Source organism: Biomphalaria glabrata, chromosome 17, assembly GCF_947242115.1.
Source record: "Biomphalaria glabrata chromosome 17, xgBioGlab47.1, whole genome shotgun sequence".
In the NCBI taxonomy this organism is placed as follows: domain Eukaryota; kingdom Metazoa; phylum Mollusca; class Gastropoda; family Planorbidae; genus Biomphalaria; species Biomphalaria glabrata.
This window is the reverse complement of record NC_074727.1, coordinates 2997696-3015205: the sequence shown is the minus strand read 5'-3', so window position 1 is coordinate 3015205 and position 17510 is coordinate 2997696. Positions and strand designations below refer to the sequence as shown.

Sequence of the window (17510 nt, the reverse complement as noted above, 5' to 3'; positions counted from 1 at the left end):
GTTAAATTTGTCTATGTTGTAATAAAAGTTATAATTAGTAGGCCTACTGTTCACATAGAAGTCACTCAAGTTATTTCAAGTTTTATAGGTCTAATACGTCAAGCGGTTTAATTGTCTTCCAGCAGCCTACTAGTTTTATACAGTGGGTCCCATCCCATGATGGTCTGGTCAGTCATCAGAGGGCTGACTTTTTATCGAAAGCCGCAGCGGCAACGTGCACCTTATATGATGAACCGTGTACGATCCCTAGCCGACACCTGTTTGTTGGCATGTTGGTACGACAATTGGGACGCTTCCGACAAGGGCCGAGAGCTACACAGGCAGATGAGTAGACCAGGCCGGAAGGACGCGTGGTGGGAACTCTGCCGTGCGGAGCAGGCAGTCCTAGCCCAGTTCCGAGTCGGGCACTGTGAACTAGGACCCACGGTGCCGCCACTGCGTCGAGGACGACGAGACAATAGAGCACATTCTCTATAAATGCCGAGCTCTGCATGGGTGACGATCGGGACAAGGAGCTGAGAGAGAGAGAATACTAGTCCATGTGTGGCAAGAGGGCTGTCCTTGTACAGGGATAAGGCGACCTTACATCTCACTGCCAGCTTCCTCTTCCGTGCTCTAAGCGAGTAATTCTCTGCATGGTTGTTACCAGTGACGTAGCTTGGGTATTTGATGCCTGTGCGGCAGTTTCTCATTAAAAAAAAACACGTTTTAAAACATCGAAAAGTTTCTAATTGTAACATCAAGTAAGGCTTCAAAAAAAAGTGTAAAAGTTACCTTCAGAGCTAAACATACATCTGGTCAAATTTGATTCCAGTTAGTCTACAGCTTACATTTAATTTAATTTTAAGAAAGAATATATGGCAAAACAAATTACTAAAACAAATAAATATGTTTGTTTTTATTTATGTAATTACAATGTGTAGTTTTACTGAGAAAGTTTGTCCTCAGTTTGATGCCCCCCACCACGTGATGCCCCGTGCGGCCCGCGCCACCCGCACATTGCTAGCTTCGCCACTGGAACTTGTTACTAATGGGTTTCCGATTCCAGCAGCATACAGTTATTTACAAGTTAACGACCGTTCACAACACCCTATTATGAAACATGTCAGTTAATCATAGGCTATAAAACTACTAGATTATAATTTCTCAGACAAAGTGACTTTTTGCATTGGTTAGCCTACTCATTCGTGCAAACATAGAGAGAGAGAGAGAAAGAGAACGATAGATAAAGAGAGAGAGAGAGAGTGAAAGAGAGAAAGAAAGAAAGGGATAGAGAGGGAAAGAAAGAGAGAGAGAGAAAGAGAGAGAGAGAAAGAAAGAGAGATAGAGAGAGAAAGAGACAAAGAAAGAGAGATAGAGAAGCTTGCATGTTTTGTGTGGTGTGATGCACATGTTGTAAGACGAATTTCCTTATGGATAAATAAAGATTATTATTATTATTATTATTATTATTATTATTATTATTATTATGTTGAACTCCATGTACGATATTTTCATGAGATTACATTTTGTGAGAGAAAAATGTCTCTCACTCAATGGAGATCCTATTTTCTCTCTTTTTCTCAAGTTCTCAATTATGCCCTGCGTTATTCAGCTAAAGAAGACTTGTACGTTTCAGCCACATGGGCCTACGTAAAGTACGTAACCGTCTCCTCTTTTAATGTAACGATGGCCAAGCAGCTGTATGTGCGGTATGCGTGCTGGACTGTCGTCCCGATGGTTTCAGAGTTCATACCCTGCCTTCTAGGGCCGGCGTTACAAATTGTCGAGTCCAATTTGATGGATGCCTGCGAGGCCTTTCTTCTTCTTAACAACTAATAAGTAGTTCATTCTATACACATTTATTATACAACATGCATAGGAAGCAACTTAAATTCAATCGTACGATACACTAAATATGTTAACCCTTTAAGTCCTACATCTTTAAAAGCCCGTGACAACAAGAGCCATGACTGATAGTGATATATGCTAAATGTAAATTGCGGGGCCCAATTTGGGGCAATCGGACAAAAGTAGACCTTGCTGCCCGCTGCCATTCCCCGTCGTCCTGCAGGAGGTTTGGACAAGGAAGTCGATTATCTTCAACTCTGAAGGAACATATCCGAAACATGTAGAATATTTTACAAACATTTTTTAACGTCTGTAATTTATTAGATAAGAAGATTCCTTCAGAAATGAACATTTTTACATATATCAGAGTTGCAGTTCGCACTCAGGACCAGCCCAACGACACTCACAAACACATATTAAGTCCCAATGACCTGGCAGCTACTCTGATTGTAAGCCCGCAATTGAAAACAAAAATCATTGATCTTTGGTAATAGTTTTGACTAACTGAACACTGTTTATAAAGAAGATTGTCATAAAACAAGTATAATATTAACAATACTTTAAAAAGGACAATTCCTTCTTTACACAACAGACCAACGTTTGTGAGAGCGATTATATTGCTCTTAAAAACTAATACCCTTAGCTTGACCATAAATTGGCTGGCTATTTTAAATCTCGAATTTGTAGAGATCGGCATATTTTTTTTACACTGTCCTAGCAATGGAATTGAGCTGCTACAGAAGGATCCTAGGTATCACATTTAAAGACCGCATCACAAACCAAGAGATTAGAGACAGATTTACTGCAGCGTTTGGACCCCATGATGACATGCTAACTATCGTAAAAAAAAACAAAAAAAAAACGCAAGCTAAAACTCTATGGCCATGTTACAAGGTCTTCGGGGCTCGCAAAGACCTACCTTCAGGGAACAGTACCAGGAAAAAGAAGAAGAGGCAGACAGAGAAAGCGATGGGAAGACAATATAAAATAATGGACGGACTTGCCATTGAAAGAAGTTCTAAAGCAAAAGACCGAGAAGAATGGAGAAAAACAGTCGACAAATCTTGCATGGTGCCCCAACGGTCCAACAGACTAAGAGATAGGTAAAAAAAAAAGGCTAAAAAAAAAAAAAAATCCAACATAGAAAAAAAAAACAACTCTAAATGAAAGCGCAGTAGAAAATCTGAACGTAAACATTGTTTGCCAAAATTCTGTAAATTTCAGGTACTAGCATTTTTTGAAAAACACCTATATGAATATGCACAGATAATTGGACGTAGGGAGATAACTCAATTATTACAAATTCATGTATAAGTATACTTAATTTTATTTTACAGGCGACAAATATTTATGGACCAAACCTGATTTGTTATTACCATAGACTATATATAGTCTATGGTTATTACTAAGGCACTAGTAAGCCAACATTAATTAAAGCAATCAACAATTAGTGAAGGTTACATGGTTACGTATGGTGAAATTATTCAAATTATCTCCCTTTTTAGTAGTTCCTATTTAGGAAAGTATGTAGTGTTAGCTCTTTAATTCCGTACTTATTTTCCATGTTGTGACAGAACTGTTCATTTTTCACATTTGTACATTCTACCCTGTTAAAATTAAACTTCCATTACATTTTTGTTTGTAATAAGGAAACATTACTTTTGGTATAGAATTATAGTATAATGCATGCTCATTTTTTATATAACACAAATTTCTGTTTATAAAATCAAAAATTAATTTAATGGGGTCATATCAACAATAGTATCGTTAATTAGGAAAGAAATAGTCCAGGCTTTGTCAACACAGTTATAAGAACAAAACGGAGAACAGAGACAAAGTACTGCACAAACTAGAACAATCAAAATGAAAACATAATCATAATAATTAGTGTCCATGTTTAATGTAAAATTTAAACTCAAATCATTTTCAGGTTTCATAAAAAGTATGGCAGCAAAAAACAAGATAATGTTTGAAAAGTCAACAACTTCAATGCAACATTTTTTTTTTAAAGAACAGCAAACTTATTTTTGTACAAGTATTTATATAGAAAGACCAAAGAAAAATGTGAAGTTCCAAAATTAAAATGAAAACATATGTAAGGGTCATCAGCGTCCTGGGTTATATATTCTTTAATTTATTTTACACCTGTTTTTTTTTTTTAAATAGCTTTCATATAGCACTTCTTTCATGTTTAGCGCATGCTCGATGCACTATGGTCCAATCTCTCTAGTGTAAAAGATGGGGTAGGGGGTATCTGGGAGAAGGTTTCTGTGCTGCCTTTAGGCGCTCAGCAAGCACAACTCATCCTGAGTGGGGCTTTGAACTAGAACTCCGTTGATTGGTAGCTTAGTGGTTTGTTCCATTTAGCTAGAACTCCATTGATTGGTAGCTTAGTGGTTTGTTCCATTTAGCCACTCCTACCCTGTTTTCATATAGCTGTGGTTGTAAAAAAAAAAGTTTCCCTTTCAGACCTTGTGGTCTATAAGGCAGATGATGTATAGGTCATCTGTTTCTGCAGTCTACGGTTTTATATAGCTATGATTATGGGGATATAAAACAATGGTACTAAGGTCTAAAGGTTTGGGACTAGAAATCTAGTGTAAAGGGATTTAGTTTTGTACTAATTACCCAACTTTTTAACAAAACTCAGTGTCAAGTGATAAAACATGTTGCAGCAATCTATGTCAACAAAATGCATTGATTGATAAGTAAAAATAAACTCAAAACAGGTCTGTTAAAAAAATAAAAGAAGGACAAAATTCATATATCATTCTCACTTAGTTCAGCCAAACTAATTTTCAATTAAAAGAATTTGACCTATATAAGATTACATCAAAAAATTTTAAATAAATTAAGTCAGTCTCAATAAGTTCCATTAATAAACTGTGGTAATTTTCAGTTTTAGAAGCTAAGTATTTTTGCTTTTTTAAAAAGGGTTTCTTGAATTTGACAGTTGACTCATGATAATCTGACACACTCAGTAATCTGACGCACAGCACATCATTTGTATACATCATTTGCTCATGAAAATGTTTTTAATGTTGAAAGAAATTCAAGAAAAAGTCATTTAAAAAAAAACAAAAAAAACAAGTGACAATTCCTTCATTACAATGGTGATGACTTTTGTAAGAGCAATTACTTTGCTCTTAACATGGCAACATTAAAAAGACAGATTCTAGTTTAATGATAGGAATATAGATCTGGACTTAGAACCTGGCTTCCAAACCTGGAGACCTGGGTTTGAAACTCAGTGAAGACTGGGCTTTTGAACTTACAGATTTTTAGGGCGCCCCTGAGTACACCAAACTCTAAAGAATATCTGACTTTAGTAAAGCCGGCTGACCATTGTGCTGTCCTGTTTATCTGCTGGCCACATGACACCCTGTATGTCAACCGCTGGCCTAAGAAACAAATGACCTTAACATCATCTGCCCTATGGACCCCATGGTCTGAAAAGGAGCTTAGAAGACTGCGCAAATGTTCCTGAATGTTGATTTCATTCTTTAATAAAGACATGCTGGAATACCTGCTGATGTATGTTGTTCAAGTTAAAGATGTTAATGGTCAAACCAGAGTTTTCCCCTATGTGGCCCATTAGCTAATATTGTACATAAGCTGTGAAATTTCTAGGAAAATCGTTAAAGCTGTTTTACAGAACCTTGTCCACCTACCCCCGTTTTTGTTTTTTACAGATAAAACATTTGCAAGCTGAGTATAGGAATTGTAAAAATTTATTTTTGATTCTTTTGATGTAGTTAATAATCATCATAATAGATATCAAAATCCTGAGACAAATAAATAACAATAAATTTATCTAGTTATACACAGTATCTCTACTGAAAAAAAAAACAGCATTTGTCAACATTAAAGTAAAATGGTTGAGAACATTTGAGTACGTTTAAAATCTGACCAGAAGTATATGGATACCATTGACAGTAGGAGTATAGAACTGATGATGCCAACATTTATCACACAACATCTATTCTTACGTCAATAGATTCACTCTTCAAATGTGCACTTTATACACTTTTTGCATGTTTGAGACTTGAACTCAGTTAAATCATAATAGAAACCAAACAGGTAAAAGGATAAGAGAAATATCTCAGCAAGTAATAACATGAGCAGAAAGCCCAATTGACTGCGATAGCAATGAGGAAAACTGAAAGAATTTTAAAATACTTTTAACAACAAAGCTAAGCTTATCTAAGGGGAATAACTACAGATGTCTATGAAATTGAGATGGAAAACGAATGAAAGCAGGGCACAACTGAGAAAGGCAGCAGGGCACAACTGAGAAAGGCAGCAGGCCCTAAAGACAAAAAGAACTTGCTGCACTTTGTTTTGTTTTACAAGTTGCAGACACTCCTTCGAATATGAAGATTATTACATCCTAGCCCAAACCTCCTGCAGGATGTCAGTTGACAGAAGTGGGCAAGATTCGAACTCTGGAACCATTGGCATGCCAGTCGCTAGCACACACCAACACGACTTCGTGATAAAAAACTGAGAAGATAATAGTGGAGGAATCTTTTTATCAGAGAGATGAGCTTTTCATTAACACTTGACAGTCATTTCTAATACATTTTTTTGTAAACTGAAAAAGAAATGTAGGGTATTTGAAAAATTAAAACATCTTACATTGTGGTAATACTTAAAGAAATGCTAAAATATTGCACATGATCTAGCTAATTCTGCAGGCTTATTCTAATTCTTCATACCAAATGCCTCACTGTCATTCATCCTGATAACATCTTTAAAAAACTCAATTCATCATTTGCTACAACAAAAATACTTATACAGATAGAATGCAGCAGTAAAAAGCAGACAAACCCATCAATGCTGGACAAGAGCGTAAAGGGTTAACCAAGCAGTATATGCCCAGTCTATCACAAGCTTTCAAAATGGTAAACAGTTTTTAATACAAGAGACAATGCGCAAAGCCAATAACAAATAGTCGACAACATATGTATTCAATGAAGCAGTAAGCGTGTTATCAAATTAGAATTCTAGCAAGTAAAAATTAGTTTCTAGATTTTCTGTTTGTTTCATAATTTTTTACTTTTTGTTAATTAAAGATTTACATTTCTTTGACAATTTTTCTGCAGATTTTTTTTTGAAAGAACTAAAAACCCTGTGGTTGTTCAATCAACCTGTTCTTCTTAAGCAGAAATGACTAGACTTAACGTACTAACGAGAGGAGTTTTGACCTTCAAAAAAAAATATGGTTATACAAATAACTTCCAGAAAACAGTTAAAACGTTTATCTTTGATATGTAAAACGTTGTTTAACTGATCTGCACAGTTTTAATTATAAGTAAAACTTATTTTGTAGAACATAACAAGGCTGAAACTAAAAAAGACGTGGGTGGGGCCCAAAAACCTGTAAAACCCTCAGCACAGTAAGAATAGTAATTACAGATTAATTGGATCAAATCAGGATGTGATTATTTTAATCCTAATAATTGGCAGGTCTGATTATCCATATATGACTAAAAAAGGATTTGTTTCTGTACTCTAATATGCAGCTGCTCTGATTAATTCAGTCCATTTAACTGGAGTCGGAGTCCACTGTATTTGAAATCTATTTAAGATAAAGCATTTTGTTACTGTTCATTCTAGTGATTTCCATAATTTCCATAAATAATCTACTTCCAATAATAGATAAATGAAGATTATTATGTAAAGATTGAAACAGTACAAAATACAGGATTGAAAGAGTAAATAAATATCACGGATAATAAAATGACGGATTGAACAAACATGGTGGTGGTTATTTCCCTTTCAGAGTTCTCTTTTGAAAATAATTATTCTGTGCTCTGCATGCCTCAGCTGGTGTAAGTTTTTGGCATCGCTATCAAGTTGCTGACATCTGACATGAAAAGAAAATGGCATAAACGATTAAATAAATGATAAATTAAATAAATAAATTATGGCTTTTATATATAGCGCTACTTTCATGCTTATAGAATGCTCAGAGCGCTATGGTCCAATCTCATTAGTGGACCAGTTGGGGGAACGAATCAAAACAAAAATAAAAGGGGACATTGAGGAAGTGGTACTAGTACTATTAACTGCTATTTGGAAAGTTATTGTCAATACCTAGAGGACATACCTAGAGGACATCTGTATTTAAAACCAACTCTTAACATTTGCCTGGCATCAGCTATTGGTCTTCATGGTTGGTAACAAATAAATCTTGCTAAGCCACAGAAATGGGTGAACTTCTTGAGATCAAGCCAGCTGACTAGTCTCAAAGAAATAATTTGTTAAAATTATTCCATTGACCTTCGGTGCTAGAAGGGCTAAGGTTCATCTCAGGGAACACTTTCTCGTGTGACGGTGGAGCCCTATTCTCAAGACACATTTCTGTCCACGTGTATTACAGGCTAAGGTGGTATCCGCTTTGGTGGTAAAGGAGTCAAGCCATTTTTTGTTTGGCAAGCTTTTCTTCCAGAGCTGAGGTCAATGCTTTTTCGCAGGTCAACAAGAGAAAAGTCGTCACGACTTTTTGATGTCACAATGTTTCAGTTTGTTTTTCAACAATGATGATGCTCCCTAATGCAATGCACTAATCGATCAAAAGTGATTAACACTTACATTTGAAAACAAATGTAAATTAGGCAACTTCCTGGGTAAAAATTCAAGGAACATTTTTTTAAAGGTCAAAGATAAAAATGGTGGTAAAAAAAATAATTTAAATAACAATTATGCTTGTCTGGAGGACTATAGCTTTAAACTGTTGTAAATAATAATTATACTTGTCTGGTGGATTATAATTTGAAAGTAATTCCTTCAAGCAAAAAAAAAAGTGCACTAGTTTTAAATACCATACTGGCTGCCTGGTCGTGCGGTTTGTGCGCTGGACTGTCGTTCTGATTTATCGATAGTCCCGGGTTCAAACCCTGCCCGCTCCCATCCCATCCCCCATCATCCTGCGGGAGGTTTGGACTAGGAAGTAAACTATCTTCAACTCTGAAGGAACATCTGAAACATGTAAAACATTTTACAACATACTCTACATTAAAAATCTATTGAAACCCATTAGAAAATTTCTTGTTAACATCAATTTATTTCATGTATCAGCATAACCTGAATAGTACCAAATAACTATACCCAGCTTCTATTCAGAAATCTGCTTTGATAAGTTATATAAAATTTTGTACATCACCATCTGTTTATTATCAGAAAATATTTTATCAGACATGCTCCTTTTTCTTCAGGATGTCCATTCATTGTAAAATATTGTTATAAACCTGGTGGTGGCACAAACGGGGGTAGTGGTGTGTGTGTAGTCAGCCGACGCAAATCGCCCCAGGCCAGCGCTAGACAAGCGGTCAACCGTGACGAGCTACGTCGGTCAGCCGAAACGAGTATCAACAGGACGGTTCGGGAAGGATCGCCGGCGTGAACAGAGTTCAGGAGCGTCACGAGAGTTGTAGTCATCTGACCACCTAGAAACGTCGAGCGGCGTTCTGTCCAGTTCGAGAAGGCCAGTAGGGACCCTATATAAGAGAGGAGGTGTCGCAGTCAAGACGGTCGAGAAAAGGGGCTCCATACAGCAAGGTTCAGAAAGGAGGTTCACGACAAGAGTTCAGAACACGGTCGACTACAGCACAGTTCAGCGGTGTGGTTCTGTACGGAGCATTACGACGGTTCAGTGCGGAGTACTGTCAAGTACAGTTGAGACGAACGGCGTCTTGATCTTGGTCTGTGATCGAGTCCGACACAACGAGCCCAAGTGTGTGAAGTCAGTCCCGAACTGTTGAACCCAGTGCAAGCCCGGAACGAGACGGAGAGGCCAGTGCAAGACTTGATACGGCGGAGAGATATTTGTTATCGCAGAGCTATTTGTACTGTTCTACGTGCTGCCAATTGTACAGTATTGGCTGTTATTTATGGACATTAAACCTTTACGTTATTTTGGAGCCCTGACTTGTCAAGTTCTTTAAGTTGGTGGTGTATGGTGCAGTTTGCAGAGAGCCTGGATAGTGAGATTCGTAACAATATAAATTTAATACTAAAACTATGCTCATTTTCTTATTTACTAATGGAAGAAGACTTTTTAAAATTCAACATTATGATATTATAATTTGAGAATGAACCAAGAATTATTTCTAGATCAACAAAAGTATAAAGAAATCCTACCATCCTCGTGCATTATTTTGTCCAAAATGAGACCAACAAATGATGAAATTTGATTACTGAGTGAGTCTTTGGCAGCTTCTGTGGCATAGTAAATCCTGAATAAAAGCAAAAAAGAACTGATAAAGAGTTGTCAAAAGGAGAGACATTTTTAAAAAGTCACTTCACTTTTGGTTCATATCAACTTTTGCTGTGTTTATCTTCCTGTATCTCAATGACACAATTCTAAAACCTTATAAATGCATCTGTCGACAATGTTATTAATCCTTTTTTAATCGTGTTGGGCTATTGCCTCTTGTTATACAATATTACAAGGCCACTATTTAAAAAAATTTCTGAAAAAAAGACAAAACCTTACAGAATTATTGTATGTATAGTGGGATTTTTGGCCAAGAGGCTAAGTATGCTTGAGCTTGGCCTCCTATCAAGGTGGCTTGATGTTTGACACCCAACTCTAGAAGAGTTGTGCTTACTGAACGCCTAAAGGAAGCACAAACCCCCCCCCCCCCCACTGGTTCACAGATAAGATTGGACCACAGCGCTATGAGCATGTTATAAGCATTAAAGTTGAGCTATATATAAAAAAAACAACTAAAATAAATACATTTCAATGTAGAACTCAAAAACATTTTTCAATTTTTCAAAATTGTAAAAAAATATTCTTACCATCCCAAGTGTGTTCCACATTTCGGACACTTTGCAACACTCCAGGCATAGCCAGGAAACCAAGTATCCCCAGAAAACTTCTATTAAACAAACAAAAAATAACAAAAATTAAAGACTGGAAAGAGAATCAAATGATAAAAATTCAAATAGACACAAGAGTTTGGTGAATTGAAATATCCATAATGACAGTATTTGGGATTAAGAACAAGTGCATGTGATGACTCCCTCCATTCAGAATGAGCTGGTTAAAAATAAATAAATAATGCGAACCAATTTTTCACTACATAAATTATGTTGATATTTGCAAGAGTTAAAAAATTCAATGCTTAGAGTTCTATTTAATTTGCTTGAAATTTCTGATTTTTCAACTGATCCTAGTATGCAGTGAGAAGAGGGCAAATGTCACCCTTGGGCTCTCATACTTGTAATGTTCAAAGTCTTCATCAGATTTTCTTTAGTACATCTTTTCTGCATGATTCCTCTACAAGACATTGAAGGACAGCATTGACTCAAGAAATCATGACTTACATTAGCTTCAATCATCTTAGCCTTGGCCAATTCACAATATTAGCAATTCTCTCTTATTTGCATGTCATGTTATGGACCTCTAGCGCAGGGGTTCTCAACCTGTGGGTCGCAACCCTCTTGGGGGTCGATTGACGATTTACCAGGGGTCGCCTAAGACCATTGAAAATATGGATTGTTTTTGTCTACTATTCTATTGTTGTGCGGGTGGGGTCGCGGCAGAGTGGAGGATTGTGAAAAAGGGTTGCCGAGCTTTAAAGGTTGAGAACCACTTTCTTCTTCTAGTTTTGTAAACCCAGGATTTCTTTTACCAGCCTCAAGTGGCACCTTCATGTAAAAGTCAGGGGAAGGTGGAAGGTTAAGGAGGAGTGTGGTATTTCATGTGGTGGCATTCTGGGCAATAAACCAAGAACAGATATAATTAAACTTTCAGTCAATCATCCATTAAGTCAACCTATTCTCACCTTCAGCCAAGGAGAGTCAAATGGAGAAGATGGAATGATGTCTGTTATGTATTTTAAAGACTAGAACTCATCAGTTACATCTTTATAATAAGACACACGAAGTCTCAAAATTGACCTGTTTCTAAAGCCAACAATGTACAATGACATTATTGTTCCAATATCAGTAAACCTAATGATTAGCGCTGGTGAGACTGAGAGTTGTATTTTGTAAAAAATCATCTCTACCAGAACTTTGGTAACTACCCTTATTTGGTAGACATATGCTCTAAACTTTCTACCATCTCATGCCTTCCAAAGTACTGTAACACCAATTCAATTCTACACGCAACAAATTTTCCCCTTAAAAACAAGCTAAAAATGAAAATTAGAATTTAAAAATTAACGCACGGAATAAATGAATAAATAACAAAAAAAATCTTTCTTAGAAATTACAGAGGTTTCTTCTTAACAAAAGATCATTACATTCCAGTCACCTGAAGGTCAGACTCCAACTCGGCATGTAGACTTGTCACAAGTTCAAAGTAAACCTCTGAAAAACAAAACAAAAATAAGGATGTATGAAATGTTAGAAAGCAAATGATCAATGTATTTTCAAAAAACTAAAATAATAGAAATTCATAAAACCAAAATACTGGTACCAAAACAAAAATTCTGATTTTGAGTATGGAACTGTCAAGCAAACTTTGATTACACAGTCACTAGTTGACTATGGATTGTAAAGATGATCTTAAAGGCAAAAGAAATAACCTGACAATATGCTATAGGAGAGCTGATTGGTGTTTGTGTTGGGGTTAGGGTTAAGCAGCTAGTGCAACGAACCTTTAACTTGACAAGAAACTTGAATAAGGCTCAGAAAAACTTCATTTTCTAAACAAAATAAACTTGACTATATTTTACAGATATATTATATACAGCTTACTGTTTCAACATAGAAATGTATAAAAATACAAATGATATAACAAGGCATCAAACGATTAAAACAACTGCTATTCAATTATATAAGGTCCTGCTACATCTCCAACTTTAACTGACTATTTCAACCCCCTTTCTTCTTTTATACACCCCTTGGTAAAAATTCCCATAGAAGGCCCCTTTGACAGTGGCCGGGTGCACTCTGCTAGTTGAGGACACATCAGTAAGTAATCATACATGCAGATAGACTTACTTACTTACTTAGACTTAGGTCCTCCCGCGCCGTTCGGGGCATTGGGCGGCAAGCTGTCTCCATAAAGATCTGTCATTGGCAATGTCTGAAGCCTCCTCCCACTTGGTGTCCACTGTTCTGAGGTCCTCCATGAAGGTGTGTTGCCAAGTAATATGAGGATGTCCCTGTTTGCGCTTTCCCCGTATTTGCTTCCATGTTATCGCAACTCTTGGTGTGCCTAGTTCATTTTGACGTAGAACATGTCCCGCAAACCTCACGCGCACTCTGTCACAACCTCACAAAGTGTTCGACTCCCAGTTCGGCATAGGATTTCCTTGTTTGAGACCCGATCTGTGTAACTGACTCCCAAAATCCGTCTCAGCCATTTTTGTTCAGCCACATTTAGTCTTTTCTCAATTTTGACAGATGTCTTCCATGTCTCACATGCATATGTAGCAGTTGGAATGACGATTGTGTTGAGAAGGTGTCCTGATTGGAAGTTTAACCCACCCCCTTTTATTCCCTCCCCTGCGATGGTCTTATCTATTTGGCCAATACAAACACGCTCCACAACAAGAAGAAAGCAACTTACCCTGTGGGTTTTTAAAAAGTTGAATCAGAACTCTGTTGCTGTTCACAATTGTGTCATTCCTCTGTCTCAGTGCCATATTACTTGGCATAGAGAAGAGATGCTGGGCTTGTGCAATTTGGTGACCACATTTTCTACAGAGAAGGAAACCTTTGAACAAGTTTAGAGTAAATTATTACTGAACACTTGGGCTAGTTCAGGGAACATTTTCTACAGAGAAGGAAACCTTTGAACAAGTTTAGAGTAAATTAATAATGAACAATTGGGCTAGTTCAGGGATTAAACAAATATTAAACAGATAGACTAGATCAACAATTAACAGTGAGACTAGTTCAGAAGTTGAATAGTGAGTCGAGTTTAGGCACAAATCAAAGAACTATAAAATGGTTTTAAACTTTTAATATTGTATACAATTTTTAAGCAATGGATAATGCACAAACTGTTGTGGAAAATTGAGAAAGGGCAAATTAATTAGGTCAGATAGATAGTATGATATATTGATATATATATATAATATATATATTACATGCATCAATACTGACAATTGGGAAGACATAGCTCTAGACCGCAACAGGTGGAGAGAGACAGTGACCAAGAAAGCTATGGACAGTGAAAGTACATGGGCCTCAGCCCAGGAAGAAAAACGCACAATCCGAAAAACGGCCAGCTCCTCTACCACTAAAGCAAAAGCCACCTTAACCTGCGCTATCTGTGGACGGGAGTGTCTCTCCAAAATAGGGGTCCACGGCCACATGAGGAAGTGTGCTCTGAGATGAACCATTGTCGTTCTATGACTGAAGGAGGCCAATGATGAATATATATATATATATATTTCATGCATGTAATTGAAGTACCTTTGTATGGGTGGTTCACTGTGAGACAAAATTAACAATAACAATGAGAATGTTGTTTATGAAAGTGCCTTTGGTTAATGGAACAAGAACAAGTAATGAACTTGTAACTTAAAATGTATTTTAAGTCCTGTATCTTAGAGATATGGAGAGAGAGTAGGGAATGAAGAAAGAGTTTATTAAATAGAATAGATTGAATAGATACTAGATTATGTAAAGATACTCATACTGATCATAATAAATGTTGAAGTTCAAGCTGATTGTTCTAAAGTAAAACAAAAGAACGCTTGCACATCATTATGATTATCATGATTATGTCTTATGACTTATCATGTCTAAAAAATGTCATAATGATATGATAATGTCACAATAATAATATGATAATTTATAATTTAATGAATTAATAAAATGATAATTTATAATTTAATGAATTAATAAAATGAATTATGTCAATTATGATCATAAAAGTTAAAAAGTCTTAAAAGTGACTCTACAAATTGGTTTAAATGCAGAACTAGATTCTTGATCAATATTCAGACATCTATATTTAATATTAACTAGATCTATAGTAGACTATAGTTACTATTATGCCTATAGTATAGACTATAGACTGTCAGTGTCACTGAGTCAGTGAGTAGTGGCAGTGAGTAGTAAAAGTAGTTGGTTGTCAATTGTAGTCAAACTGAATTTCCATTTGATGAATCAATAAAAATTATCTACCTCTATCTATTTAAGCTAAATACCTTCAATGGCGTCATACTGTTCACATACAACGCTAAAAACTATTTGTAAAACAATAACAGTTGTAATAATTTCAAGAGACTTTAATGTAATGTTTACAAATCTATTCTTCGTGGAGGCCGCCATTTTGGCCAAAGTGTATGATGGGATTCATTGTTTTCATTCTGTCGCTTTTTATTTTTGTGTTTTTGTTGTTGTGCATGTCAGCTTATTATAATAATGCAACAAAATATTTAGCAGTCTTGATAATCTTGAAAATTTAATTGCTTTTATTCGTCGCATTTTAAATTATTTTACATTGTTTAAATTCTTGCATTTTGCAACACACGACTTATAAATACATCTTCTTAAGGAATGTCAACCTCATTATAATAACCGCTGTTCCATTAACTTTTTTACACCGTCCGTAATATGTATTACAAATTAATATTTAAAGCATAATCCTCACATAAAACGCATAAAAACTATTAATGTGTATATAAAATAATTATTTTGTTATAAAATACAGAAAATTACAATCGAATCGGCTTTTAAATAATTATTCAATTGAATGCTCTAATCTTGTTTGGAGGGAGATTGAATGAAGTCAGCTCCGACAATAACATCTCTTACGGCATTGCACAGCTGATCCATCAAAAAGTAAACAATGCAGAATTATTAAAGTATGCATGCAAAAATTGTATAGAACTAGCTCATTCTAGGTCTATATGACTAGGGAATGTCGTACAAAAAGTTTTGCAATTGTAGAAGCTTTCCAAAAGCCCAAGCCGGGGAATAATAAACACAACTTAACCTTTGCACCATCAGTTTGATTGACAGCGCCCTACTTTCCAGCCAATGACATAACGGGGGTGTGTGCATTTTGGCTAATAAGACATAAGGTTTGAACCACCAGCATTGTGCTGACTCCGCCCCACGTCAGCACCAAAACAAACCGGCGCAGTAGTTTTGCCGGTATTTTTGTTTACATCGCCGACTAGGTTACACAGCTGATTGCGATTCTTGTTGCAATTTCGGAGCATATTTTGTGAGTGAAATTTGTCAAGCGTTCGCGAAATCTAGTCTACATCTTAAGTGGACAGCTCTGTTATTTGTATGTGTTCTAATGAAAATTTATAAACAATGTTTGGAAATAAACGACTGGCGAAAAGATCCATCGTTGGGACTCGCGTAAGTGCTTTATGGCCGCAAGATGGCCGATTTTACCCTGGGATAATTCAATCACAGCTTTCAGAGGATACCATCACTTCCAGCGGTGTTTACGTGGTTAAATTCAACGACGGCCATTGCTTGAACATTAAATCAAAATTGATTATCGGCCATGGGTTTCAGCCCATAACTTCGGTGACTTTAAAATGGGGTCAGAAGGTGTTTATAACTTTAAATGGCCGAGAAGTCTCCGGTGTTGTCTTACGTCACAGCCGTGAAACAGATGAAGTTGTCATCAACGTTAGAACGCCGAGCGGGGAAACCTTTGAGGCTTCTCGGAGGCTGGAGGATGTTCGGCTTCTTGAAAGCAGGAAATCAGCCAGGCTGGTTGACCAGCCGGACACTGACTATTCCAAACTCGCTGACTTGCAGCTGGGCAATGTCATGTCAGAGTATCAGGGTCACAAAAAGAGGGTCCCCTCCCACGTCATAGATGTCCCGCTTGCAGACAGTGATAAAAATGAGTAAGTATTGTCAAATATTCATAAACATAAAAACCTTAATTATTTCTAAAAATGTTTTTTTTTTGTATATAAAATGCAAAAATTTACTTAAAAGAACGACATCACATAACCACATATCCATACATAGAACAACCACATACATACATATATAATTAAATGTGTCATTTACAGTAGTAAAGTTATATATACATTTAAAATGTATATTTTACAAATATATTTTGTTTACAGTATGTTTTATGTAAACTTTATTTAAGAAGTGTGGATGATCTATTGTTTGTTTGCTATCGATATTAGATTCCAAATCTATTGTGAGTTTTATTATATTTGAAAACCATATGTATAACTTGGGGACACGACAATTCGTTCACTGACATTTCGTTCACCGACAAATCGTTCACGACTTTTCGTTCACCAGACATTTCGTTCACCAGACATTTCGTTCACCCGACAATTCGTTCACGCGACTATTCGCTCACGGACTATTCGCTCACAGACAACTTGTTCACCGACAACTTGTTCACCGACAGTTGGTTCACGACAAATCGTTCACGCGACTAATCGTTCACTAACAATTCGTTCACAGACAAATTGTTCACAGACAAATCGTTCACTGGATATTTCCAAAAACAAAAAATTGCTAGAGATCGGGCTTTATCCGAAATTCTTTGTTAATTTTTGTTTGTTTGTTGTTAATATTTTGTTAACGAGGACAGTATGTGATAAAAAATTATACTGAAAAGAAAAAAGAGATCTTACAAGCAAGCTGAAACATTTAAATGGGACCTCACTTTACTATAGGTAACATTTTTACTTTCAACATGTAGGCCTTCTTTTACACTCATGTCCATCATGTAGTCTAGTTCGACCTACCCATATTTGCTTATC

At 36.2% G+C, this 17510-nt stretch overlaps 2 protein-coding genes across 3 annotated transcripts in view; one reads left to right on the top strand and one right to left on the bottom strand.

Moving 5' to 3' along the window:
- Window positions 1-3710: 3710 nt before the first annotated feature.
- LOC129923580 (protein cereblon-like) lies at window positions 3711-15105 on the bottom strand. Of its 2 annotated transcripts, XR_008775548.1 has the most exons (7): window positions 14955-15105; window positions 13364-13510; window positions 12101-12156; window positions 10639-10718; window positions 9976-10070; window positions 5401-7699; window positions 3711-5356 (listed from the first exon to the last, which is right to left on the bottom strand). XR_008775548.1 is itself a non-coding variant. In XM_056015126.1 (6 exons), exons 1-6 carry the CDS (start codon window positions 15076-15078, stop codon window positions 7656-7658), a joined length of 546 nt encoding a protein of 181 aa, XP_055871101.1. In that variant the 5' UTR covers window positions 15079-15105; the 3' UTR covers window positions 3711-7655. The 2 variants fall into 2 exon arrangements, 1 of the variants encoding a protein (XP_055871101.1); XM_056015126.1 differs by having other exon boundaries at window positions 3711-7699.
- A 762-nt stretch (window positions 15106-15867) lies between these two features.
- Window positions 15868-17510, top strand: part of LOC106055892 (zinc finger protein 704-like) — a 35042-nt gene continuing 33399 nt past the window's right edge. Inside the window, exon 1 of the mRNA XM_056015119.1 lies at window positions 15868-16625. Within this exon, the coding sequence (XP_055871094.1) occupies window positions 16075-16625 (551 nt within the window). The 5' untranslated portion in view covers window positions 15868-16074. The remainder of the gene's footprint in view (window positions 16626-17510) is intronic.

What these genes read in the sequence shown, in the direction of transcription:
- LOC129923580 (XM_056015126.1), bottom strand. Translation starts at nt 15,078, where the DNA reads ATGGCGGCCTCCACGAAGAATAGATTTGTAAACATTACATTAAAGTCT. An exon ending in TGTGGAACACACTTGGGATG is followed by an intron (nt 10,071 to 10,638) that starts GTAAGAATATTT and finishes GCTTTTATTCAG; the next exon opens with GATTTACTATGCCACAGAAG. An exon ending in CAAAATAATGCACGAGGATG is followed by an intron (nt 7,700 to 9,975) that starts GTAGGATTTCTT and finishes TTTTCATGTCAG; the next exon opens with ATGTCAGCAACTTGATAGCG.